Genomic DNA, 19,435 nt, shown 5'->3' with positions numbered 1-19,435 from the left:
TTACACGCTTTAGGATCTGCTCATCACATCGTTCCTCTGGGGTTAAACTTCTTATCTCTGTCTGTGACCCCAGTTAAGGTCCAGTTTTCATTCATTAAGCAAATCCATATACAGCCAGTCCCAAGAGAATCAAGGCTCTGCTGCCGCCAGGATTTTAAGCACAACAGTAGGTGCCTATCCAGCGCCTTGGACGGCCTTTCCATCATTGGAAATCACAGAGTAAAGGTCTGCCCACACACACAGCTCCATCTCAGGCCACATGCTTCTTTAACAAAGGGATAAAAGATGGCTTTTGCAAACTGCCTGGAAAGTTAACAGCTCCATTCTCTGGCAGGTCGAGGCGGGAGCGGATTCCAGCAGGGAACCGCAGCCCGTGTCCTGCCAGCAGCGCTGCTCAGCTTGAGGGTGCTCCAGCTGGAACACCTCCACTCCGCGTTCGTGGGGAAGCGCAAGTTTCAAGGAACACAGCCTCATGTCCAGAACCCTCCTCGAGTTTTTAGGGCCAGCAGCAAACAAACAAACAGGAACCCAACTCGGCTCGTTTATTTTAATTTGCGAATTGAATGAATTGGAGTTGGAAGCAGGACAAGAAGGCTGTGACTACACAGTATTATCAAGGCAGAACCCATCTTTATAGCCAAATCAGTCTATGAAGCCCAAGTACTGCTCAACGGACAGGTGGCCAAATCTTTCAAACACAGAGGAAATCAAGCTAAGCTTACAGCTGAACCACAATAACAGAGGGTCCAAAAAGACTAGTGCTGGGTAGTATCAAACCACTGATTCCCAGACCCTGGGGAGAAAACACCCAAATCTCTATGAATATACTTTTGGGGACCTGTAGGCTCCCTTCTGTAATCTGCAATTACATTACGGCTTTTATATTCAGAAGTGATTTCAAAGGAAAAAAGGTTGTGTTGGTGCTGGGACCCGTCCCTTTTAACGAGTTCACAAGAACATGAGGGGCTGAGCACGGCGGCAGCAGGGACAAGGGCACTGCGCAATGCCGCGGCCATTCCCTCACCGAGTTGGAGATGCAGGTTATCACCGAATCCTCACTACACACAGCAAATCTGCCTGTGCTGCGGCACCTGCAGCTGATACCAATCTTTCTCCCGCTCCAGCTCACGGCATCATTTCTAAGGAGGCAGGATCAGATTTGTAGTTTCCCATTCAAGCAGCAACAGGATAATTAATTTTGCCTGTCTGGAAAGAATGTATATAAACTTAAAGCTACTAAACTTCAGGCTTTTACAATGACATACTAAATGAAGCTCACCTTTCCCTTTATTTACCCACACCTCACATATCACCTAGCCAAGCAGGCCTACCAAATTATTTATGGTGGACCAAAGAGTCTATTTCTGGAAGATATAGAGCTCTTGGAGTAGAAAAGAAGATGCACAGCTCTCTTGTAGAATAGGAGTTTTGTGCAAAGATGCACAGTCCTCATGTGATGCTAACTCGTCATGCTTTGAGCAACACACAAATGAGCAGGAAATCAGATAATTAGTCACGTTACTGTAATTGCTTATTTTACGAAGTGGAGAGGGAGGTGTTCAGCACTTGTATAAGATAATGATGTAGAGGCAAAATTGTACAGAGAGGCAAAAAAAGCAATGGCCTACCTACAGAAATGAAGGCTATTTTTGAACAACAGGAAAAGCAATAATAGAAAAATAATTCAATACCTAGCAGCAGGAAAAACAACGTCTCAATATAATCTGTAAATGTAAAACTGGGTAACGGTTGGGTCTATGAGGGCATAGGGACTTCCCCTCATATACCCAAAGTTGTTGAACCTGTGTAAAGTACAATTCCAGCTCTATTTTAGTGACTCTATATCACCACTCAAAAGCTCTGAGATCCTCTGTGAATTTCAGGCAGCCCTTGATGCAGAAAAAGGACTTTCTCTGGGACCTGGTGCACCTAAACCGAAGCCCTGAACTCCTGCAGGGCCCACATCCATGTGGAAGGACACAGAGAGCTGCATTCTCATTTGCTCTTCTATTTTGAGCACAACAGAAAAATGGGAGCAGTAAATCATCTATTTAGGCATATTTCTTTAATTGCTTATTTTATGAAAATCCAACTGCAGACAAAACCGATGTTGTATTTCCTAGGAAATTAGCCTGTCAGAGAGTCCTCAGATCTTACTTAGCAGCCAGCTTTTGTGCTCTTGGTATTACTGCCATGGTAAGTAATTACTCATAATGTGACATGCATCATATCAGTCTTTTAAAAGTAATTAAGAAAAAGTTGCATGGCTTAATATGTACACACATCTCATCCTTGCAAGTTTTTCTTTGATAACATCTGCTAGGTTTTGGAGGGAGGCCAGTTTTAAAAAGTAAAATAAATCAGACCTAACAATGGGAGTAGTATTAGCTTCCCCAAAGTTATAAACTCCTTGCCCCACTCCAGCAGAGCATTTGTATGCACAAGTCCTGTAAGCATTTTTGAGTCTGTGAGTTGCCAGATCAGAAACTTCATGTTGAACTAGAATTTATGATAATGAAGAAGCCTTAAAAATACAGTTTATTTATAGTGAGCCAGTTTAAGAACCACAGCTCACCATCCCTGGCAGATTTAGCTGTAGCAGCTGAAGGGGTCACCCCTATGAGCTGGGTGCCTTTTCTCCCTGCTGATATTATCCTACCTATAAAGAGGCAGCAGAATCGGTACCGTGCCTTCTCCTCAAAACCAGTGCAGTTCAGACTGGCGTGACTTCAATGCCCACCAATTTTCACATTAGTACTCTGGGCTGCGAACTGCAGAAGCTCAGGAGCGAACAAACAAACACATCGCTTGCCCTCCCCCCTCTGCTGTTGTTGTGGTTAATTGCAACAGAAGGGTATGGTGGACATCTGGGGAAGGAAAACTCTTAAATCGTCTATGATGAATCACTGGAGTGCATGTGAAAAACACCCGGACTGTCTTCCTGACAACCCAAGTGTCCCTTCTGCAGCATTAATGTCATCTTTGATTGACATTTCTCCAGCTTAGGTCATTCTCTCTACCCATAGAGTGACTAGCAATCCTCGGATGTAATATCTATAGAATAGAGATAAAAATTAGCAGAGAAAACCTTTGCCTCCAAGATTCAAAAAGACGATAGATAACAGAACAGAAAAATCCTGGATGTCAGAACTTTTTTCTTCTCCAAAGAAGTTATATTTTAAGAGTCGAGGTCAACAGCCCTTTAGTACATATTATTTTATTACATTCTTTGACAAGAATTGACAGCAATAAAGAACAGCTCGTTCCACAAACCCTGCTCCTCCTTACCTGCCTGCTGTCAGCATAGTCTTCCTCTTTCCTTACGGCACTTTTTCATCGCCTTCACCTCGACTGTCTGTCTTTCCTTTGGACCTGCCCCCCTCTAGCGTGTGTGTTCCCCACGTGTGCTGGTTTGACTGAAGATGAGTTAATTTTCTTCATGTGGTTAGAAACCTTTCTTTTTTGTAGCTAGCACGGTCATTATTTGGACTTAGTTTAAGAACAAGAGATAACACCCCAGCACAGAGTTAATGTTTTTAATTGCTCTGGTCTGAGAGCCAAGGTTGTTCTGAGCGCTCTGCCCACAGGGGTGAGGCAGCGAGGAAGGGGGGCATGGATGGGGCAGAGCGTGACTGACAGCCAGGCTGAGCAATGAGAGTATTCCATCCCATTAGCACCATGCTTCATAGTTAAGGAGAGCTGGGATCATCATTTTCCGGTCTCTCTCTCTCATGTTCTTCTTCGCTCTTTTTGTCAGAGCCGGAGGAGTTCGCTTTGGGACATTTAGTTTGGCCTTTTGCCGTTTTGCAGAAGCCTGTGGGCCTTTCTGCCTTTTTCTTTTTTTTCTCTCTCCGCGATCACCTATTCAGGACCAGGTGTTGCTTCCTGGGACTGGCTGCTCAGTGTGGACCAAGTTCGTGAGGAACTGCCTTGAGTATCTTTTATTTCTATTTTATATATATATTTTCTAGTAGCGTATTAGTATTTTGTTATTTTATTAAACTGTGTTTATCTCAATCCAAGTTTCTCCCTTACCTTTCAATTCTCTCCCCTATTTGGGGACATAGAGAGGGGGGCGAGTGAGCAGCTATCATGGTTGTATTGCTAGCTCCAGTTAAGCCATGACACATGTGGTTTGCTCATGGATGGCCACAGAATACCTTGGACATCAGGCTGGGGGTGTGCACCAGAATTTGGCATCAGTGAAACGCCAACACCTTCACTAACCCTGGGACAACCTCTCACTGCCCCGCAGTGCAAAAGGATGGGCAGCCAGGCTCCCAACCCACAGCTGTTCAGCTCCGCAGGTCCCGCTTGGCTCACACTTCTGCTGTTTTGACAGTCAGCTACTTCTCCTGAGGTTGGCTAAAATGGGAAAAAAAAAAAAAAAAATCCCTTTGCAGGCCACACGCTGGTGTGCCAGGGACTACACACGAGCAACTCCGGCTCGAGGAGGGAGCTTGTTCGCTGTCCCCACTGCGACGCTGGGGGGTCACAGCCACCCGGAGCAACCTCGGCCAGGACCTCGCAGCATCACTGTGGAGACCTGAAGGCGGGGAGCAGCTCCCTGCTGCCAGGGCTCGCATCACACCTCCGCTCCTCGGGTGGGAGCGTGGCAAAACGCAGAGCAGCGAGGCGGGACAGGGAAGGATGCCGAGGGAAAAGGGCTCGCGCTGCCCAGGACGCAGCATGAGCAGAGTGACAGCTGTTGTAAGGCTTCTCCGTGGCTCACTTGGCATTATTCCCAGTGTCGCTTTTGAATTTAATACCCACTTCTGGGTATCTAATAGAAAAAGAAGGCAAAAACATGAGGCTGGAGGTAGGAAGAAGAGAGACAACAGCACCAGCTCAAGGGAGCTCTAAATTCGGGTCAATTTTCAAATGTCAGTGTGTTGGTTTTTTTTTTTAAATGAAACCAAACCAAACAACAACAACCACAACAACCAAAACAAAACCCCCACACACCTAGATTTTTTGAAAATGGGGAAAGCATTTTTCCTCACAACATGGAAGCAGCCAAGGCATCTTATCAAATACTTATTTTATTTAATAATTTTTTAAAAAAGCTGACACCTTCAAAATGAAATTTTGAAATGTTTAAAACGAAGTAGTTAAAATATTTTGTCACATTACCAATGACAGGCCATTGCTGTGAGAGAAAAGTGCCTTTAAAAGAACTGAATAAGTAAAGAAAATCGCTGTTCAGAATTTCAGGCTGATGCTGCTCAACCTGTCTCTTCTCTTTTGTCCTTACAATGCTGATGGGAATTCTGCTTTTGATTTCAGTGAAGGTGTGAGGATCCTGAGTAGCCTGAAGAAGGACTTAGTATTAGGAATTTGCCATTCAGGGAGGATACATTTCCAGATGAAACAAGATGTAAAGGAATACTTTTATTATACTATCATGCTATAAAAGCTCAAGGTCCCAATGACCATGATGGCAGGAGGACAGAACCTTTAATTTCCCACCAAAGACTGCCTTGCTTCAGGGAGATGGTCTAATGCACAGCAGTATCCTTTACTCTTATGAACACAGGCTGGTTTTAGAGCACTTTTCAGTTGATTGAGGAGTTATGTAATTGCAACAATTACATCCAATTACATAATTAGAGTAAATAAGTAATAATATAATTAGGTGCTGTAATTATGTAGTTATGACAGGTAGTACTAATGCTGATAAAATCCATTATGAAACTTGCTAAGAACTGTGGACCAGGCATGCGAGAACAAAACTTTTAGGGCTTCCTTTGCTAGAGTCTGTCATTCTTCCAGTGGGCAAAATAATTAATTTAATTATTATGCCAATAGCCTTTTATTTTTTGCAAATGAATAGAGGCACAAATCATAGGCTAATTCATATTTCCCTGTTCTGCTGCAAAAAATTCAGCAACTAGTCATCTATATTTTTTGCCTCCATTTATCTATTTGTAGCTACCAAAGCTTAGGTGAAAACTGCATGCACAAATTGTACCTCTGAAAAGAGAAGTCTGAAAATCTGGATGTTAACCTTCACTGTTCTAGTTATCGCATTAAACTGTCTCCTCTGACAAATGGACACAAGGAACATTCAAAGATTGCTGTATCGATGTAATACAAGTTACGTGCATCTCTATGGGTTTGCTGGGGATGGTATTTCTGGTCAAATGGGTCAGATGAGAAGTTTTTTTCTGCAGGAATGAAAATTCAATAGGGGAATCATTCATACAGGTTTTCAATGCAAATGCAAGGCGTGTAGCCAGCTTTTCAAAGTTCATGTCTTTCTGGTTATTGTGTAATACCTGTATGATTTCATAAAAGAAGCCTGGATAACAAACAAATAATAAAACCCACTGCCCTGATTTAATATTCATTAATATTTCACCTGATAGCTGATATAAGATAGTGTGCAAGAAGAATGGGCATCACTGGAAGATCTGAAGTGCTTTATTCCTACCAACATCTCCATAAAGTAACTGCCTGAAAAGCTAGAGGTCTAGAAACTGTTTGTTGTTTTGCAATATACTTTATGCTTGATGCTTTTTTCTAAAAAGAAAAAAAAAAAGAAGAAAAAATAATACCTTGCTTTATGAAAGCTGGATGGCTACTGATCACTTCTGTCACTGCTCAGAGCAGTATGCTAAGCACTGAAGCAAATACAGAGCCGCTGGGACAATCAAAATCACAGGGAACAGACGATGTCCACAGTCCAGAGGTAGAAAGCAAAAGTTCTCCCCCACTATAAGGTCTTTTGGGGCCAGAGACATGTGAGCTAATGGGAATGCCTCGAAACAAGCCACCCCTGGAGCCGAAATACAAGCGAACTTGGCAACCTGCAAAAATATTGCCTTTGAGTGAAGGGTGTCTACAGCATCAACTCTAAGTTTCTTTCCTTCTCTTGAGCTGGGAAAGCAAAGTTAGATGCATAAATAATTCCTGTCCCTCTTCACTCCCAGCCTTTCGAATACTATTCCAAAACAAGAAAACTGGATTTTCCAGTTGTGCTATCAGCAAGCCTTCAAACCAGATGCATCACTGTTTGCTGGACAAATGATACATAAAAAAGATTGACAGTCATAATACAGACAATTATATTTTTGGGTCCTGATGGGTCAGGGCAATGGAGAAAAGAGTATCAGAAATTGCCAATGTTTTCCCTGGTGCTTAGTTAATACTGATAAGCACTCCCATGCGACTTTTTTGCAGTGCTTTGCAAGACAGCAGTACACAAGTACAAATAATAATTGGTTCCTAACCGCAGTTGTAGGGGTAGTGAGGAAGATACTTGAAGTTAAACTCTACTTTCTATTAAAGTTACTCCAGCATACTCCAGCAAACTACGTGTATTTAAGGATGGATCTGAGCCTTGAAGATTGTATTTGTATTCCCTGCTCATTGCAGCGGGGCTGGACTAGATGAGCTTTGAAGGTCCCTTCCAACCCAAACTATGCTATGATTCTATGCTATGCTATGATTTGGGTAGAAGTCCTCTCTAAGTAATATGGCTGTGAAAACACAGAATTTGTCTTTGATTGGCTAAACCTTCACAAACAGCTATAAAAGGCATACCTAATCATAATAAAAACTAGTAGAGCTAAGAGAGCTTTTCCAGGAGTATGATTCATGGAGTTTTTTTCAGCCATGTTCTGTATCATCTGAAATATAAAATTGCATTCCACCTCACCCCCTTTCAAAGAGGTCCCCAGACTGCCCTGTTCTTCCAGCCACCCTATTTTTATAAATATTTGGGGCATTGCCATACACCCCCAGTCAGCCTCCTCCAGCAATGAGTCAGTTCCACTGGCAAGCCCCAGTTCCCTTGTGAAAGGTTAATTTGAAGTCTGCCTCTCTTGTGCCAGATCCTCACCAGAACTTGGTCTCTTACCAGCGACAGGGTCACTTCTCCCAGCATCACAAGAACGGTCGCTCAGCTTTCAGCCTGTCACAAAGTCAGAATCAGCTTCTCTCTTGGTCTTCAGGACAAAACCCATACCTCAGGCTTAATTTCTGCATAGTACATCTCATCTGCTACGTTCATTACTATCATGGTGTGTTTGAAACACACCAAACATGTACACTCATACAGCTGACAGCCCAAAACTACCTCTGAGTGTTTTCCTTTTGACTCTTGGTCATAAGCAAAGCTGTATCTCTAAATCTCTTCTTCCAGTTGAATATCATACTTACAGAATACTCCACTCTTCCAGTCAGATTATTTTCTTTCATTTCTTAATATTCCCTGTACCATGTGGTACACAGCAATCTCTCTGGCTCCAAGAGAAAGTCCTTTTTTGTTCACTTAAGTAGTTCAATTGCTTCTGCTATGCAGCACTGGTATTTCTGCAGCATACCTTCCCTAGATTTTGAACTGGGGAATTTAAACTACACAAAGATACAATTACTAGTCCCACACCAGCCACTTGTAGTTTCCTCAGACATTTGTTTCTCTTTTTTTTCCCCACTCCTCCATTCCTTCTTCAATTCCATGTAAGCTTTATGCTTCCAGGTCCATATGTACTTCTCCCATAATCCAGAACAACCATTAACTTTATATATACTCATTGGAAAAATAAGACTTCCTTCAGAGGGTTTAATAATCCCCAAATCTGGATTACTGCTAACCATGTAAACCACCAGCATTTCACCAGGCAGGAACAGGGGCTTTGAGAAATCAGTTCAGTGCTTGAGGTCACATTTGTTTTGGTGCTTTTCTGTTAATATTTTAGATATTCAAACAGGAGTTCCCACTATTGATGCAAATGTAAAATACATTAGTGAATTACATCAGAATAGTCAAGCCACTGTTGCCACAGGATGAATACACTTACTATGAATATTAATGTATTCCTTGGAATTAAACATTAATGCTTAACGCACATACTCGCAAAGTTTAAAATCACACAAACACTGCAGGGAGAGGAAGAGGAGTTGAGAAGAAATAGACAAATGAGACAAGCCCTAGAGTCTGGAAACGTTATTGACTCCACAAATTAAAGTGCATTTCTGAGAGAAGCTAAAATATTTTCACATGTAAGAGGACAACTTGCCACTATGAATGATTTCTTGTAATGGAACATAAGATCATTTGCTAAACTAAAGCATTTGCTTTAGTTTTGCTATCTCACCCATCATACTACAGAAGTGTAGATCCATTACTGCCTATCAGCATAAATGCCCTGAGCTGGGCAATCAAAATGTCCATGGACATAGGCTGCTTCTCCATACCGGGGTACTCAACTCCCACCACCTGCCGTACCACCTTCCCATGTAGTGGTAACAGCATTTACAAAAGCTCCATTTCATCCAGCATTCAAGCATACACTCCCGTCTAAACACCAGCCATTCTACTAATGCGAGTTCTTCAAGGTAAACTGCATAAGCCTGCGCAGTGGGTGGGAGTCATCTCCTCTAACTTCAGCCAGCTCCCAATTAGGTATCTTGTCTAAACTAATCATTGAGGCTCTCAATAGAGTGAGAAAAGCAATACGAGGGTGAGTCACCCCAGCTATCCCAGACACCTGCCTCAGGGCAGGATAAATAGCCCAGCTCTCTGCACTGACAAGGCAGGGAGCTGGGATCAATTTAAACCAGGTGTCTGACTTGAAGACAGCTCAAGTTAAAGGAGAAGCATCTTTCTCTTGGCTAAACTAAGGATTTAAAGGTCACCCAGAACTTCACTAGTGAGGCTGGGTAGTATGTATAATCAAAGGCTCGATGAAGGATAGTGAGGGTGGTGAAACACTGGCCCAGGTTTCCCAGAGAGGTGGTAGATGCCCCATCCCTGGAGACATTCCAGGCCAGGCTGGACGGGGCTCTGAGCAACCTGATCTAGTTGAAGATGTCCCTGCTCATTGCAGGGGGGCTGGACTAAATGACCTTTGAAGGTCCCTTCCAACCCAAACTGTTCTATGATTCTATAACAGAGCAGATACTCTTGATAAGAAATGTGGCTCAGAAGGGCACAAACAGCAAAGCCTGATGCGCATTTGGTTACATCCTCCTCTGGGAGTTAGACATACGCTAGCTCTGCAACCGCAGACCCTGGCACAGGCCCTGAGCAATGCAATATCTGCCAGAAGTCCATGGGAAGAAAATGCTGCACCAGAATATCCCAATAGGTAGGAAGAATTCCGCAAAAATGAAGTCTCAAGCCAGGCAGCCTTGATAATCCATCCCCCTCTCTCACCAGAACGAACCCTCTTTGGTGGCAGGCTGGAAATGAAATGTAATCGACTATCTCTCTGCCCCAGTGTCATCAAATTTCTCTCTCTGAATGCAAGTCGTACGCTCACTGCTTCAGGAGGCAGTTTCTGTAGCTCTTCAAATCCCTGCGGCAGCTCTTCTTGGTCTTTTCAATAGCTTGTTCAGAGCAGTCATAGGAGAAAAAGCACTAGCCCTCAACACTGACCTCGCATTTCACTGTTCAGCAGGAGACGTTACTTTTCTGGACAGCAGCCCAGAGATACTGGACAAAGCCGGAGCAGCAGCAGATGTTATGATGCATGCTCTTCTGCCCCTGGTTTGGCTAATGAAGCAGCAGAACCCACAGAGCATGAGAGCACGAACACCAAACCGGAGACTATGGCCTGTGCCTTCATCTTTTTCATTATGTTTCAGACTATGCTTTGTGGCAGACTGTGTAAGACACGTGAAAAGATCTTTAAAAATACAGATCGATGCCTCCTATTGTTGAGAGAGAGGGAAAAAGAAAGATATTCTCTGCTCGAGCTGCAAGGAGCATCTCTCAGTTGCATAAAGCACGTGTCCAAATTGACTTACCACAATCATTTGCGCCACGTAGCTCTCTGGACCAGTGTATTCAGTTGGATCTTTGACTTTGACAAGAACTATAAAGTACAAATAATGCCACATGTTGTGTTCTGACTTTATATGCTCCTCAAATGAAACGGTCTTGTTATCAAATTTGTCTCTCTCCAGTCCTGTGAAAAGACATGGACATAATGCAAAAAAATAAACTTCAACATAAAAATAACCAAATCTGTTAAATATGTTAGAGAAAGGAATCTAACTTAATTTAAGGGATCATAAATTTGAAAGATCTTAATTTTAAAGCTATAACTGCATACAGTAACTGCCAGGCAAGAAATACCAGGCCAGAAGGCACTCCTGACAGAATTCTTTCAGCACAGTGTTTATTCTCTTTTGTGATATTTCCTCTTAATAACAATAACAATATAATAAATATGTTACAGTTTTACAGTGCCTTGTACGCTGAGGGCTATAAAGTGCTTTACAAGTGTTGGCTCTGATTCTTTCTAAATGTATACTGGTAAGCACACAGCGTGCAATCTGGGTCCCGATCTTGCGAAGATTTATGCACACATTTAGCATCAAGCATGTGAACAGTCCCACTTAAGCTGTGGTGGGATTGTTTGTGCGCTTAAACCTAGCAGCGAGGGCAAGTCTCCGCAGCTTTGTAATCACTCAGTCTTACAGAGCTGTAGTCATAAGAATTTTTTTTTTTTTTTCCTGTGACAGGTCAAATCTCTGAAGAAGAATACCACAGTGACAAAGGACAGGATTCACAGATGCTTCCCTCAGTGTTACGACTTTCCTCCCTGGATCTCTTGTGGAGTCTTCCACAGACACTAAAGCTGTTGTGCTCTGCACAGCGTTCATCCCTGTCCGCACAACCAAGGAAACAACACCTAGCCTACTTCTAATGTCCCCTAGGGTGTCCTCTTTGTGAACACTCCTCAAAATAAGTGTGAGTTATCTGTGGGTTTTGCGAAGATGATTTTAATTTTCTTTTAATTCTTCTGTTCCCTGTTTCATATCACCTTCTGAAACAGGCAGATTTTACTATTGCTACCCTTCTGGAATGCTCTGTGCTGTGAAATAGCAAGCTGTACTTTCATCTGCATTACGCTTTGTGAAATAAAGTCAGCAGCTGCACACCATCTTCATTAGTGGTCATGATGTGAGTGTGAGACACAGCTCTTCCTCCCCAGATCCTGAGTGGAGACTGTGTAGCCACCTCTTAGCAGAGCTAACTTTTGACTCCGCAACCAAATCTTTTTGCTACTGAGAGAGAACAGATTTGGAACCAAACTCTGACATTTTTGTAGACTTTCCTTGTAGAAGACAACCACCCCTTAGGTGCATGTGTTACTTTTTGAACAGTTCATTTTAGTCCTTTACCCATCAAACGTCTCAATAGCTCAGTAACACATACCACAGATGAAACAGGTTGTCTTTAGTATTTCCTCCTTTTTCTGCTTTTCACTCCTGAGATCCGCAAATGTATCAATGATGACTCCAAAGATTAAGTTTAGAACAATAATTATGACAATGAAGTAAAACAGAAGATCATAAACAACTCGCGCAGCAAACAAGGGCTCCTGAAACAATAATAAGGTTGCAATAAGATATAAAAATAGAACACCTCTGAAATATTAAACATTTTCACATTAGCTCAAGCAAAGCTACACATCTTTCTTTTCATACGCCAAATTCTGCTAGCCTTACATAGACAGGGACTACCTACATCACTCAGCAAAGAAAATTTGGCTTGACGTGCTCTTATTGCTTTGGGACTCCTGTTGTCCTTTATGTTGCGTCACATAGCACGACTAGCGTGTGTACTGGACGCAGTGTAGATGCATTCACATCGTGCTCGATTGAAGATAATTACCTTGCCAGCACAGAAAGAGGGAGAAGCAGCTTCTAGTACCCACTGAGAGCAATGATAGCTGCTCTGAGTACCGCCTCGTGGTACGCAGGGAGATGCTTACGGTATGTCTCTGTGGAATACTCCAGGCTGATGCCATGTCTGCATGCTGAACAACTGTAAACCCGGGGAGCATGCTTGCACGATGCCGAGGCCAGGCTACCACACTCTGCGCCCAAGCAGGGCACGTTAATGGTTTTAGCAGAGTGCTGGTGCCGTCACACGGTTGTACACTGGCTCCGAGCCGGCAGACCACGCTCCTGTCTTTCGGGAACACAACCTGCACACGCACACCCCCATGAAGTGCTCATATTCGCCATTTCATCACGCTTTTGTTTTTACATCATAACTACTTCCCTTCTTGCAAAGGCTGGACTGGACTTCCACTGACACGTCTAAAAATAGCGAAGTTGTTCTGTGGCAAACAGGAGACAGTGTAAGAAGGAGGAACAGGAAACCCAAGTCCTTTTCTTCACCATGACACTGAATTGGAAGTCACTGATTTTCTCAGTTTTCCACACATTAATTGAGATAACAGTGCTACCCTTTGTAAAGTACTTCCATATTAGCATAACATAGGTAGCATTAAATGACTGCTAAATGGCAAGGGTCATTTTCAAAGTCTGTAAGTGTTTACAGACTTCATGGGGATGGACTATGGTGCCTGAAGAACCTCTCAGTCTATCAGACATGACTAAATTCCTACTACAAGCACAAGGAGCTCTTCTATCCAGATCTCGGTTATTTTTTGCTGGACTCTTGCAAACCCTACTGAGATCCTATTCATGAATTTAATCCTTGTGTTATGTATGGTGTGGGTCACCGAGCAAAGTGCTGCTAGATTGTCTTTATTTATGAAGTTCCTTTTCAACTTCAATAAAAATGCATATAACTACACAAATATTATGAGTACTCCTTAAATGAATTGAATTTTGGAGGAAACTTCTGGAAGAGGGCATATACGATGACATACGAAATTCTGTTTTGACTTCAATGATAGTTGAGTACAACTGAACAACAGGACCTCTTCCTGGGCAGATGCCATGCTGAATTTCAGCTAAAAATACACCTTGTGTGCTACATTGGAGAGTCTTGACATACACTCATCAATCAAGCCCTTTCAAAATTTGCATTTATAATTCCTAATGTAACAGAAAAGTGATACAATCCAGTAACACTTCTTAGCAACCCTTGGAAGTTTACAATACCCTCCAGAAGGGGTAAACAACTACCCAGAGTTCCTTTCTTCAGCTATCTTCATCACACCAAGCTTAGCTCTTCCCATTAAATATTCCATCTGGGATGTAAAAATTACATGGATAAATCAACTGCGTGACATTAGAGCAGACTACATACAAATACCGTCTATAACCTCCAAAAACTGACTTTGGCATCCATGAGAAGCACAGAGAGTAATGCATCTCCTCAGCCAGAACACTTACATCTTTGGAAGGCTTTCTGAGCACGTCTCCCACACCACCACCATTTCGCAGGCCTTGGTTTAATACAGTCACAATGCACATGAGCAGAGTGTCACAGGTCCTTTCTATTCCATCCTCCTCCTCTTCACCTGCAAACAAGGGAGCAGCAGCTTTAGGAACCACAGCATCAAGCGATCACTTATCAAACAAAGCCGCAATTCTGTATTAGAGGGAGCAACTGCAATACACATGTGCCTTTCACATTCTTCAGCTAGAATTTCCCTGATCATCCCTATCGATTTGCACATCACTGCTGGTGACACGCTTAGGCACATCAGGCATACTTAGCCTGAAGAGAGGCAGAGAAAAATCCCAAGCAGTTCTTCTGCCAGTAACTCTGTTAATGACCCAGAGCTGCCATCTCTATTGAGGGGAGTACCCCTTTTCCTCGCAAGCACTCCCACTGGTTTCAGTATGACTGCTTTTTCAGTGAGCCTCCTACGTGCACAGCTGACACATACAGGAGAAGCAATATAAACACAGAATTAGAAGCACATTCGTAAAAGGATTGTCTTCCTGTGAAATCATTCCTCTACCTACTCATGTACAAGCCAAGTCATGTTAGCGTTTCAAATCATTAAGGGGGGGCTGGCTTTTATACGAGTAAATCTGTCCATGATCTTTCTAACAGCACACGTGCCCAAGTGCAGGTCTGATATACATTAAATGAAAGACTCTCCCTGACCTCAGCTTGAAAACTTGGGTTCTATTCTTATCTCTGCTGCAGAGCTGCTGCGTGGTTTTGGCCGAGCCACAGAGGGTACTATTGTGCAGGAGGTATTTGAACGTGCAGAGGAGCTGGGCTGGAACATCAATCCCTGGGGGAACTTTGTCCACCCCGGCCAGAATTCCTCCCACCACGCGCTCACCCCCATGCTGTGGCTGCAGCAACAGCCTCCTTTTGAAGAGCCCTGCTTGAGTTGTTCCCTGTGTCCTGCTGGCTTGCACGGAAGGGTCAGGACTGTAGCTGCCATTTCTCCTGACTTCCTTTTTCTTTTGGGACACATTTGCTTAAGCGGTGAGGGCAGAGATTCTCACTTGGTTTGCTTCATGTGCTTATTGTAACGTAGTTTCATAAATAACAAAATCCTGCTGCGATAGTATTTAACAGCCCCAAACCACCACATCTGGGGGACTGAGACAGACGTTGATAAATTGAATTGACTGAAAGCACTCATATTACAGACAAGCAATTTGGATTTAAAACATGGGTTCCCAAATTGCGGTGTATGCATCACGATCGGTATTTGCAGAATAGAGTTGGTATCTGCTGCCTTTGCCACCACTGCTTTTGCTACGCAAGCAAATTAAATGAGAAAGAATTTCTGATTTAAGGACCTCTAAGTAAAAAGAAAAGCAAAAGCAGACATCAGAATAGACTTCCCTGTTAAACTATACAGTCATTACAGACACTACTACCACTAATAAGTCCAGATTTTTAAAAAATGCTTAAATATTGAAACTGAAAGGATTGAAACAATAAAGTCTTTTTTTTCTCTGCCACATCTGTACATTTTTTAGTAGCACTGTCGTACCAATTGATCTCCTCTGCTTTTGTACCCTACCTTTATTTCCTCATCCAAACTTTTTTTTTTTTTTTGAGCTAATATCTCTGCTTGCGAAGATGATCATCCACAAGATAAATGAAAGACCTTTATACAAGCCACAGGTTCTATTTCTTTTAGGTAACTGCAGAACAAGATTTTCACTGTCCATACGACCAGGATCAGGTACTGGAAACAGCAGATGGTCAGATTCTGGTGAACGGTGAGGATAAACCAGGGCTGTGAATGGGCAGCTGCAACACCAGAGAGAGTTATCTGCTAGAAAACCTAACTCACAACTCTCCATGTCCATGAAGATGCAAGCTCAGAGCAAGCCCAGACGCAAGATACCACTCATCAGCTGACTGGCACATCTTACAACACAGACAATCAGCATCCCGCACTGCACCCAGAAAGAAAAGCAAGCTCACGTTGCTCTTTGCCAGAGAATCAGCCAGCAGGCAGCCTGAAGTTGGCAGAAACCTCCTGTGCAGTAATGTAGACTCTGTGGAGTGCATAGATTTCTCTGTGTTTACTCCCCCTCCCAGATGTGGAGAGACAAGAGCGGGAGCTCTTCAGTCTGGGAGCTGGATAACCTTACGGGCACATGTTCTGCCCCCGCTGGTTTGCCCCGGCGCTCAGCGGCGCTCACAGTCCGGACTCAGCACCTGTCAACACAGACTACGCCCACACTACCAAAAGGGGTGGATGTGTAGAGTGAAATGTTGCTAAGGACGCAATGCCAACACTAATTGAGGTTCAGGGGGTTTTTACTTGTAACCAGCTCCAGCCTGGTGAGTGGCCCATTAGTGGCTAGACTCCATTAGGTAGATGGGCTTCTGATAAAGTTTAATTCAAAGGTAATGCAGGTTAAGCTCTAAGACCTCCCCACAATGTTAATAACAGGGCAGTAAGTGGGACGACAGGAAGATTTACTTCAAAAATCTCCATCTGATGGCCCACAGCTACCTGGCTTCTGGACCTGATCTCCAACACAAGCACCGGCAGGGGAGACACATGAGTGTCTGCATGGATCTAGCTGAACTTGCAGAGAGCCGTACCAGGCTTGGGAGTGGAATGAGTCTTTGAAAATGTCCCCTTTTACAAACATATATGTTTCTCTTTCTAGCACAGGGTCTTCAGGGGCTATAGAGCACAAAGAGCCAGGTACTGTATGCAGGATGTGAAGTTTCTTTAAGTGATTAAGCACTTTACCAGGCAAAGACTTAAGTGATATGGAAATGACTTTGGAGTGAAGAGTGGGAGACCTTGAGGGAGATGAGACAAAATATTTTTATGCTGGCAGCTCAGTGCAGCAGTGAGAAAGCAGGCTGCAGACAGGGGATGCTCTCTGAGCAGAGCAGACTGGCTCCCAGTTAATACCCTCACCAGCATGAGCAGTGACTGAGCACCACTCAAACTCAAGGAAGAAGCAGAGTCTCATCAGAACAAATGATTAGCAGTGATCTGTTCCAAAAAGCAACATATTTATGCCTCCGCTCTGGACCTGAGATGCCATTGGGAACATTTAATGTTTCCTACAAACAGCTGTGGACTTCTTCGTGCTGCTACAACATGAATCCCACCAAATCTCATGCCTTTGCCTTCCACCACGCTCACACTTTTACCAGACAAGAGATCTGTCCCAGGAGAAGACAGAAGGTAGAGCACTATTTTTCAACAGGTGATTCAGTGGCTAAGATGAGCAAAACTGTTCTTGCTGAATGTTGTTTTTCTAATGTTACCAGATAAATAAAACTTCTCCAAAATTAAGTGACAGTGCAGTTAGACGTTTTGCATAGCCTCCTTTCATCCTTGTTTAATTTTAAAGAAACATTACCCAAACAATACGAAATGTGAGATTTCTACCATTTGAAGAGCTTGGCAAAAGCCACACTGCATCTGTTTTGACTGACTGATTACTCTGAATACAGCAGCTTTGCCAATAGCCCTTAGACTGTTTTCTCTACCTAGACAGACAGCTTTCCATGTTGTTTATGAGGCCTGCTTACACACCAGCTGGGGAGAAAAAGCCTACTTTTATAGCCCTCTCCCTGAAACCCTTGATTCTGAAAACTCAAAAATTAGTAGTGGAAGAATAAAGCATGTGAAACAGTGTTATACTGGAACACAGGATAGGAAGGCACCACTTATGTCCTCAGTTTCCACTCCTAGCAATCACAGCCAACATTGGCAGTAAATATTTGAAGCCTGGCAGGGGTGTCAAACTAATTTTCACCGGGGGTCGCATCAGCCTCGCGGTTGCCTTCAAAGCACCGAATGTAATTTTAGGACTGTATAAATGTAACTACTCCTACACAGTTTGACACCCCTGCTATAGACCATCCACACACACTGCAGAAGCCACAACACACTAAAACAAACTTAACATCTGCAGTGAAAGAGCAGCGACAACTGGCCTGTGCCACAGGAAGAGAGTAGGAGAGATGGAGTAGCACCACCATCAAAGGTTCCCCGTTCAGCAGTGCACTTGGCCAACAAAACTCCCAAGTCACCCTGTAGCCTCAAACTACAGAAGAGGGAAAAGCACTGTCAGCTCGATATAGGAAAAATTCCTTCCTAACCCTGTATATGGTAACCTGTATCTGGTAACTAGCCCAGCAGGATACACTAGTCGGACCTTTCATGTTAACTGAGCATATTTAAAGTTGACAAGGTCCTTCTGACATACAGATCAGATTCAGGTATCGAAGTAAAACCAGGTGGACTCATCTGCTGAACCAGAGCAATTGAACTTTTCACATGTCACAAGCATGAACCCACACAACTTACCTATCACAAGCAAGGCTTGTTACAGTTTACATTTCCTTGCACTTGTCACAAGCTAAGAATGCACAGACGGACTGCTGCCTGTGCTTAGCTGAGCCACTGTTAAGACACAATAACTTGATCCTGAATCTGGGCTCGTCCGTCCTCCGGCTACACTACAACCTTGGCCTAGACGCATGTAAGAAGTATACACAAAAGCTTGCTGATAAACGCTACACCATTAAAATCAACTTATGTGGCCCTAAATGGATCTAATAGTGGCTCAGTGTGTGCAGGTGAGGATGCTGCAGAGAAGCAGCAAGCTTTTGCTCTCAGTAAAGCCAGCTGGAAAGAAGAGACCTGTATGTTCAAGCATAATGATTCAGCAAGCTCTTTTAATAACCAAATTAACGTCAGTGAAATTGGAAATCAGGTGTGGGAAGCACTCACATTAAAGGCAAGTTGCCAACTAAGCTCCATGCCTTGCGGAAGTTGAGCACGTCCGACTTACAACAACGATCATAACTTTACACTAGCAAAAGTCTCCATGACAATAACGACAATAACAAACACACAAATCCTTCAATTCTAATTGATCATCGGTTTGAGGGAACTTTTTTACTAACCTGGGTTAATAACTGGGATGCTTGTGGAGCAGTTCTCTTTTGCACAGGCTCCCATCATTGATGTGAGGGTTGTAGTGGGGACTTCACCAATACCTGTGGAAAAAGCGGGATATTGACAAAATGACAGATACTGCACTGATACAAAGTTTTAAATCATTATTTTCTAGAAATGAATCACTGATTTGAAAAGTTGAGAAGAAAAAGCAGAACAAATTATACTACTGATTCCTCCTTCCTCAAACAGTCTGCCTCAGCAGCTCAAAGCAATCACAAGGAACAAACCCACAGTTTTATATTTACCATATATCACAGCTATTCCCATTTCATCTCCTGAAATTAATGAATCTA

General features: G+C 43.2%; 1 protein-coding gene across 1 annotated transcript in view; it reads right to left on the bottom strand.

Moving 5' to 3' along the window:
* The window catches only part of ITPR2 (inositol 1,4,5-trisphosphate receptor type 2), a 273,845-nt gene that overhangs the window by 17,296 nt on the left and 237,114 nt on the right, over window positions 1-19,435 (bottom strand). Inside the window, exons 52-55 of the mRNA XM_065626844.1 lie at window positions 19,088-19,180; window positions 14,110-14,237; window positions 12,173-12,338; window positions 10,756-10,916 (exon numbers count right to left, since the gene is read on the bottom strand). Of these exons, the coding sequence (XP_065482916.1) occupies window positions 10,756-10,916; window positions 12,173-12,338; window positions 14,110-14,237; window positions 19,088-19,180 (548 nt within the window). The remainder of the gene's footprint in view (window positions 1-10,755; window positions 10,917-12,172; window positions 12,339-14,109; window positions 14,238-19,087; window positions 19,181-19,435) is intronic.

The sequence above is a fragment of the Caloenas nicobarica genome, chromosome 1 (genome assembly GCF_036013445.1).
Source record: "Caloenas nicobarica isolate bCalNic1 chromosome 1, bCalNic1.hap1, whole genome shotgun sequence".
Lineage (NCBI taxonomy): Eukaryota > Metazoa > Chordata > Aves > Columbiformes > Columbidae > Caloenas > Caloenas nicobarica.
The sequence above is the reverse complement of the archived record's forward strand: the minus strand, read 5'-3'. Positions and strand labels throughout refer to the sequence as shown.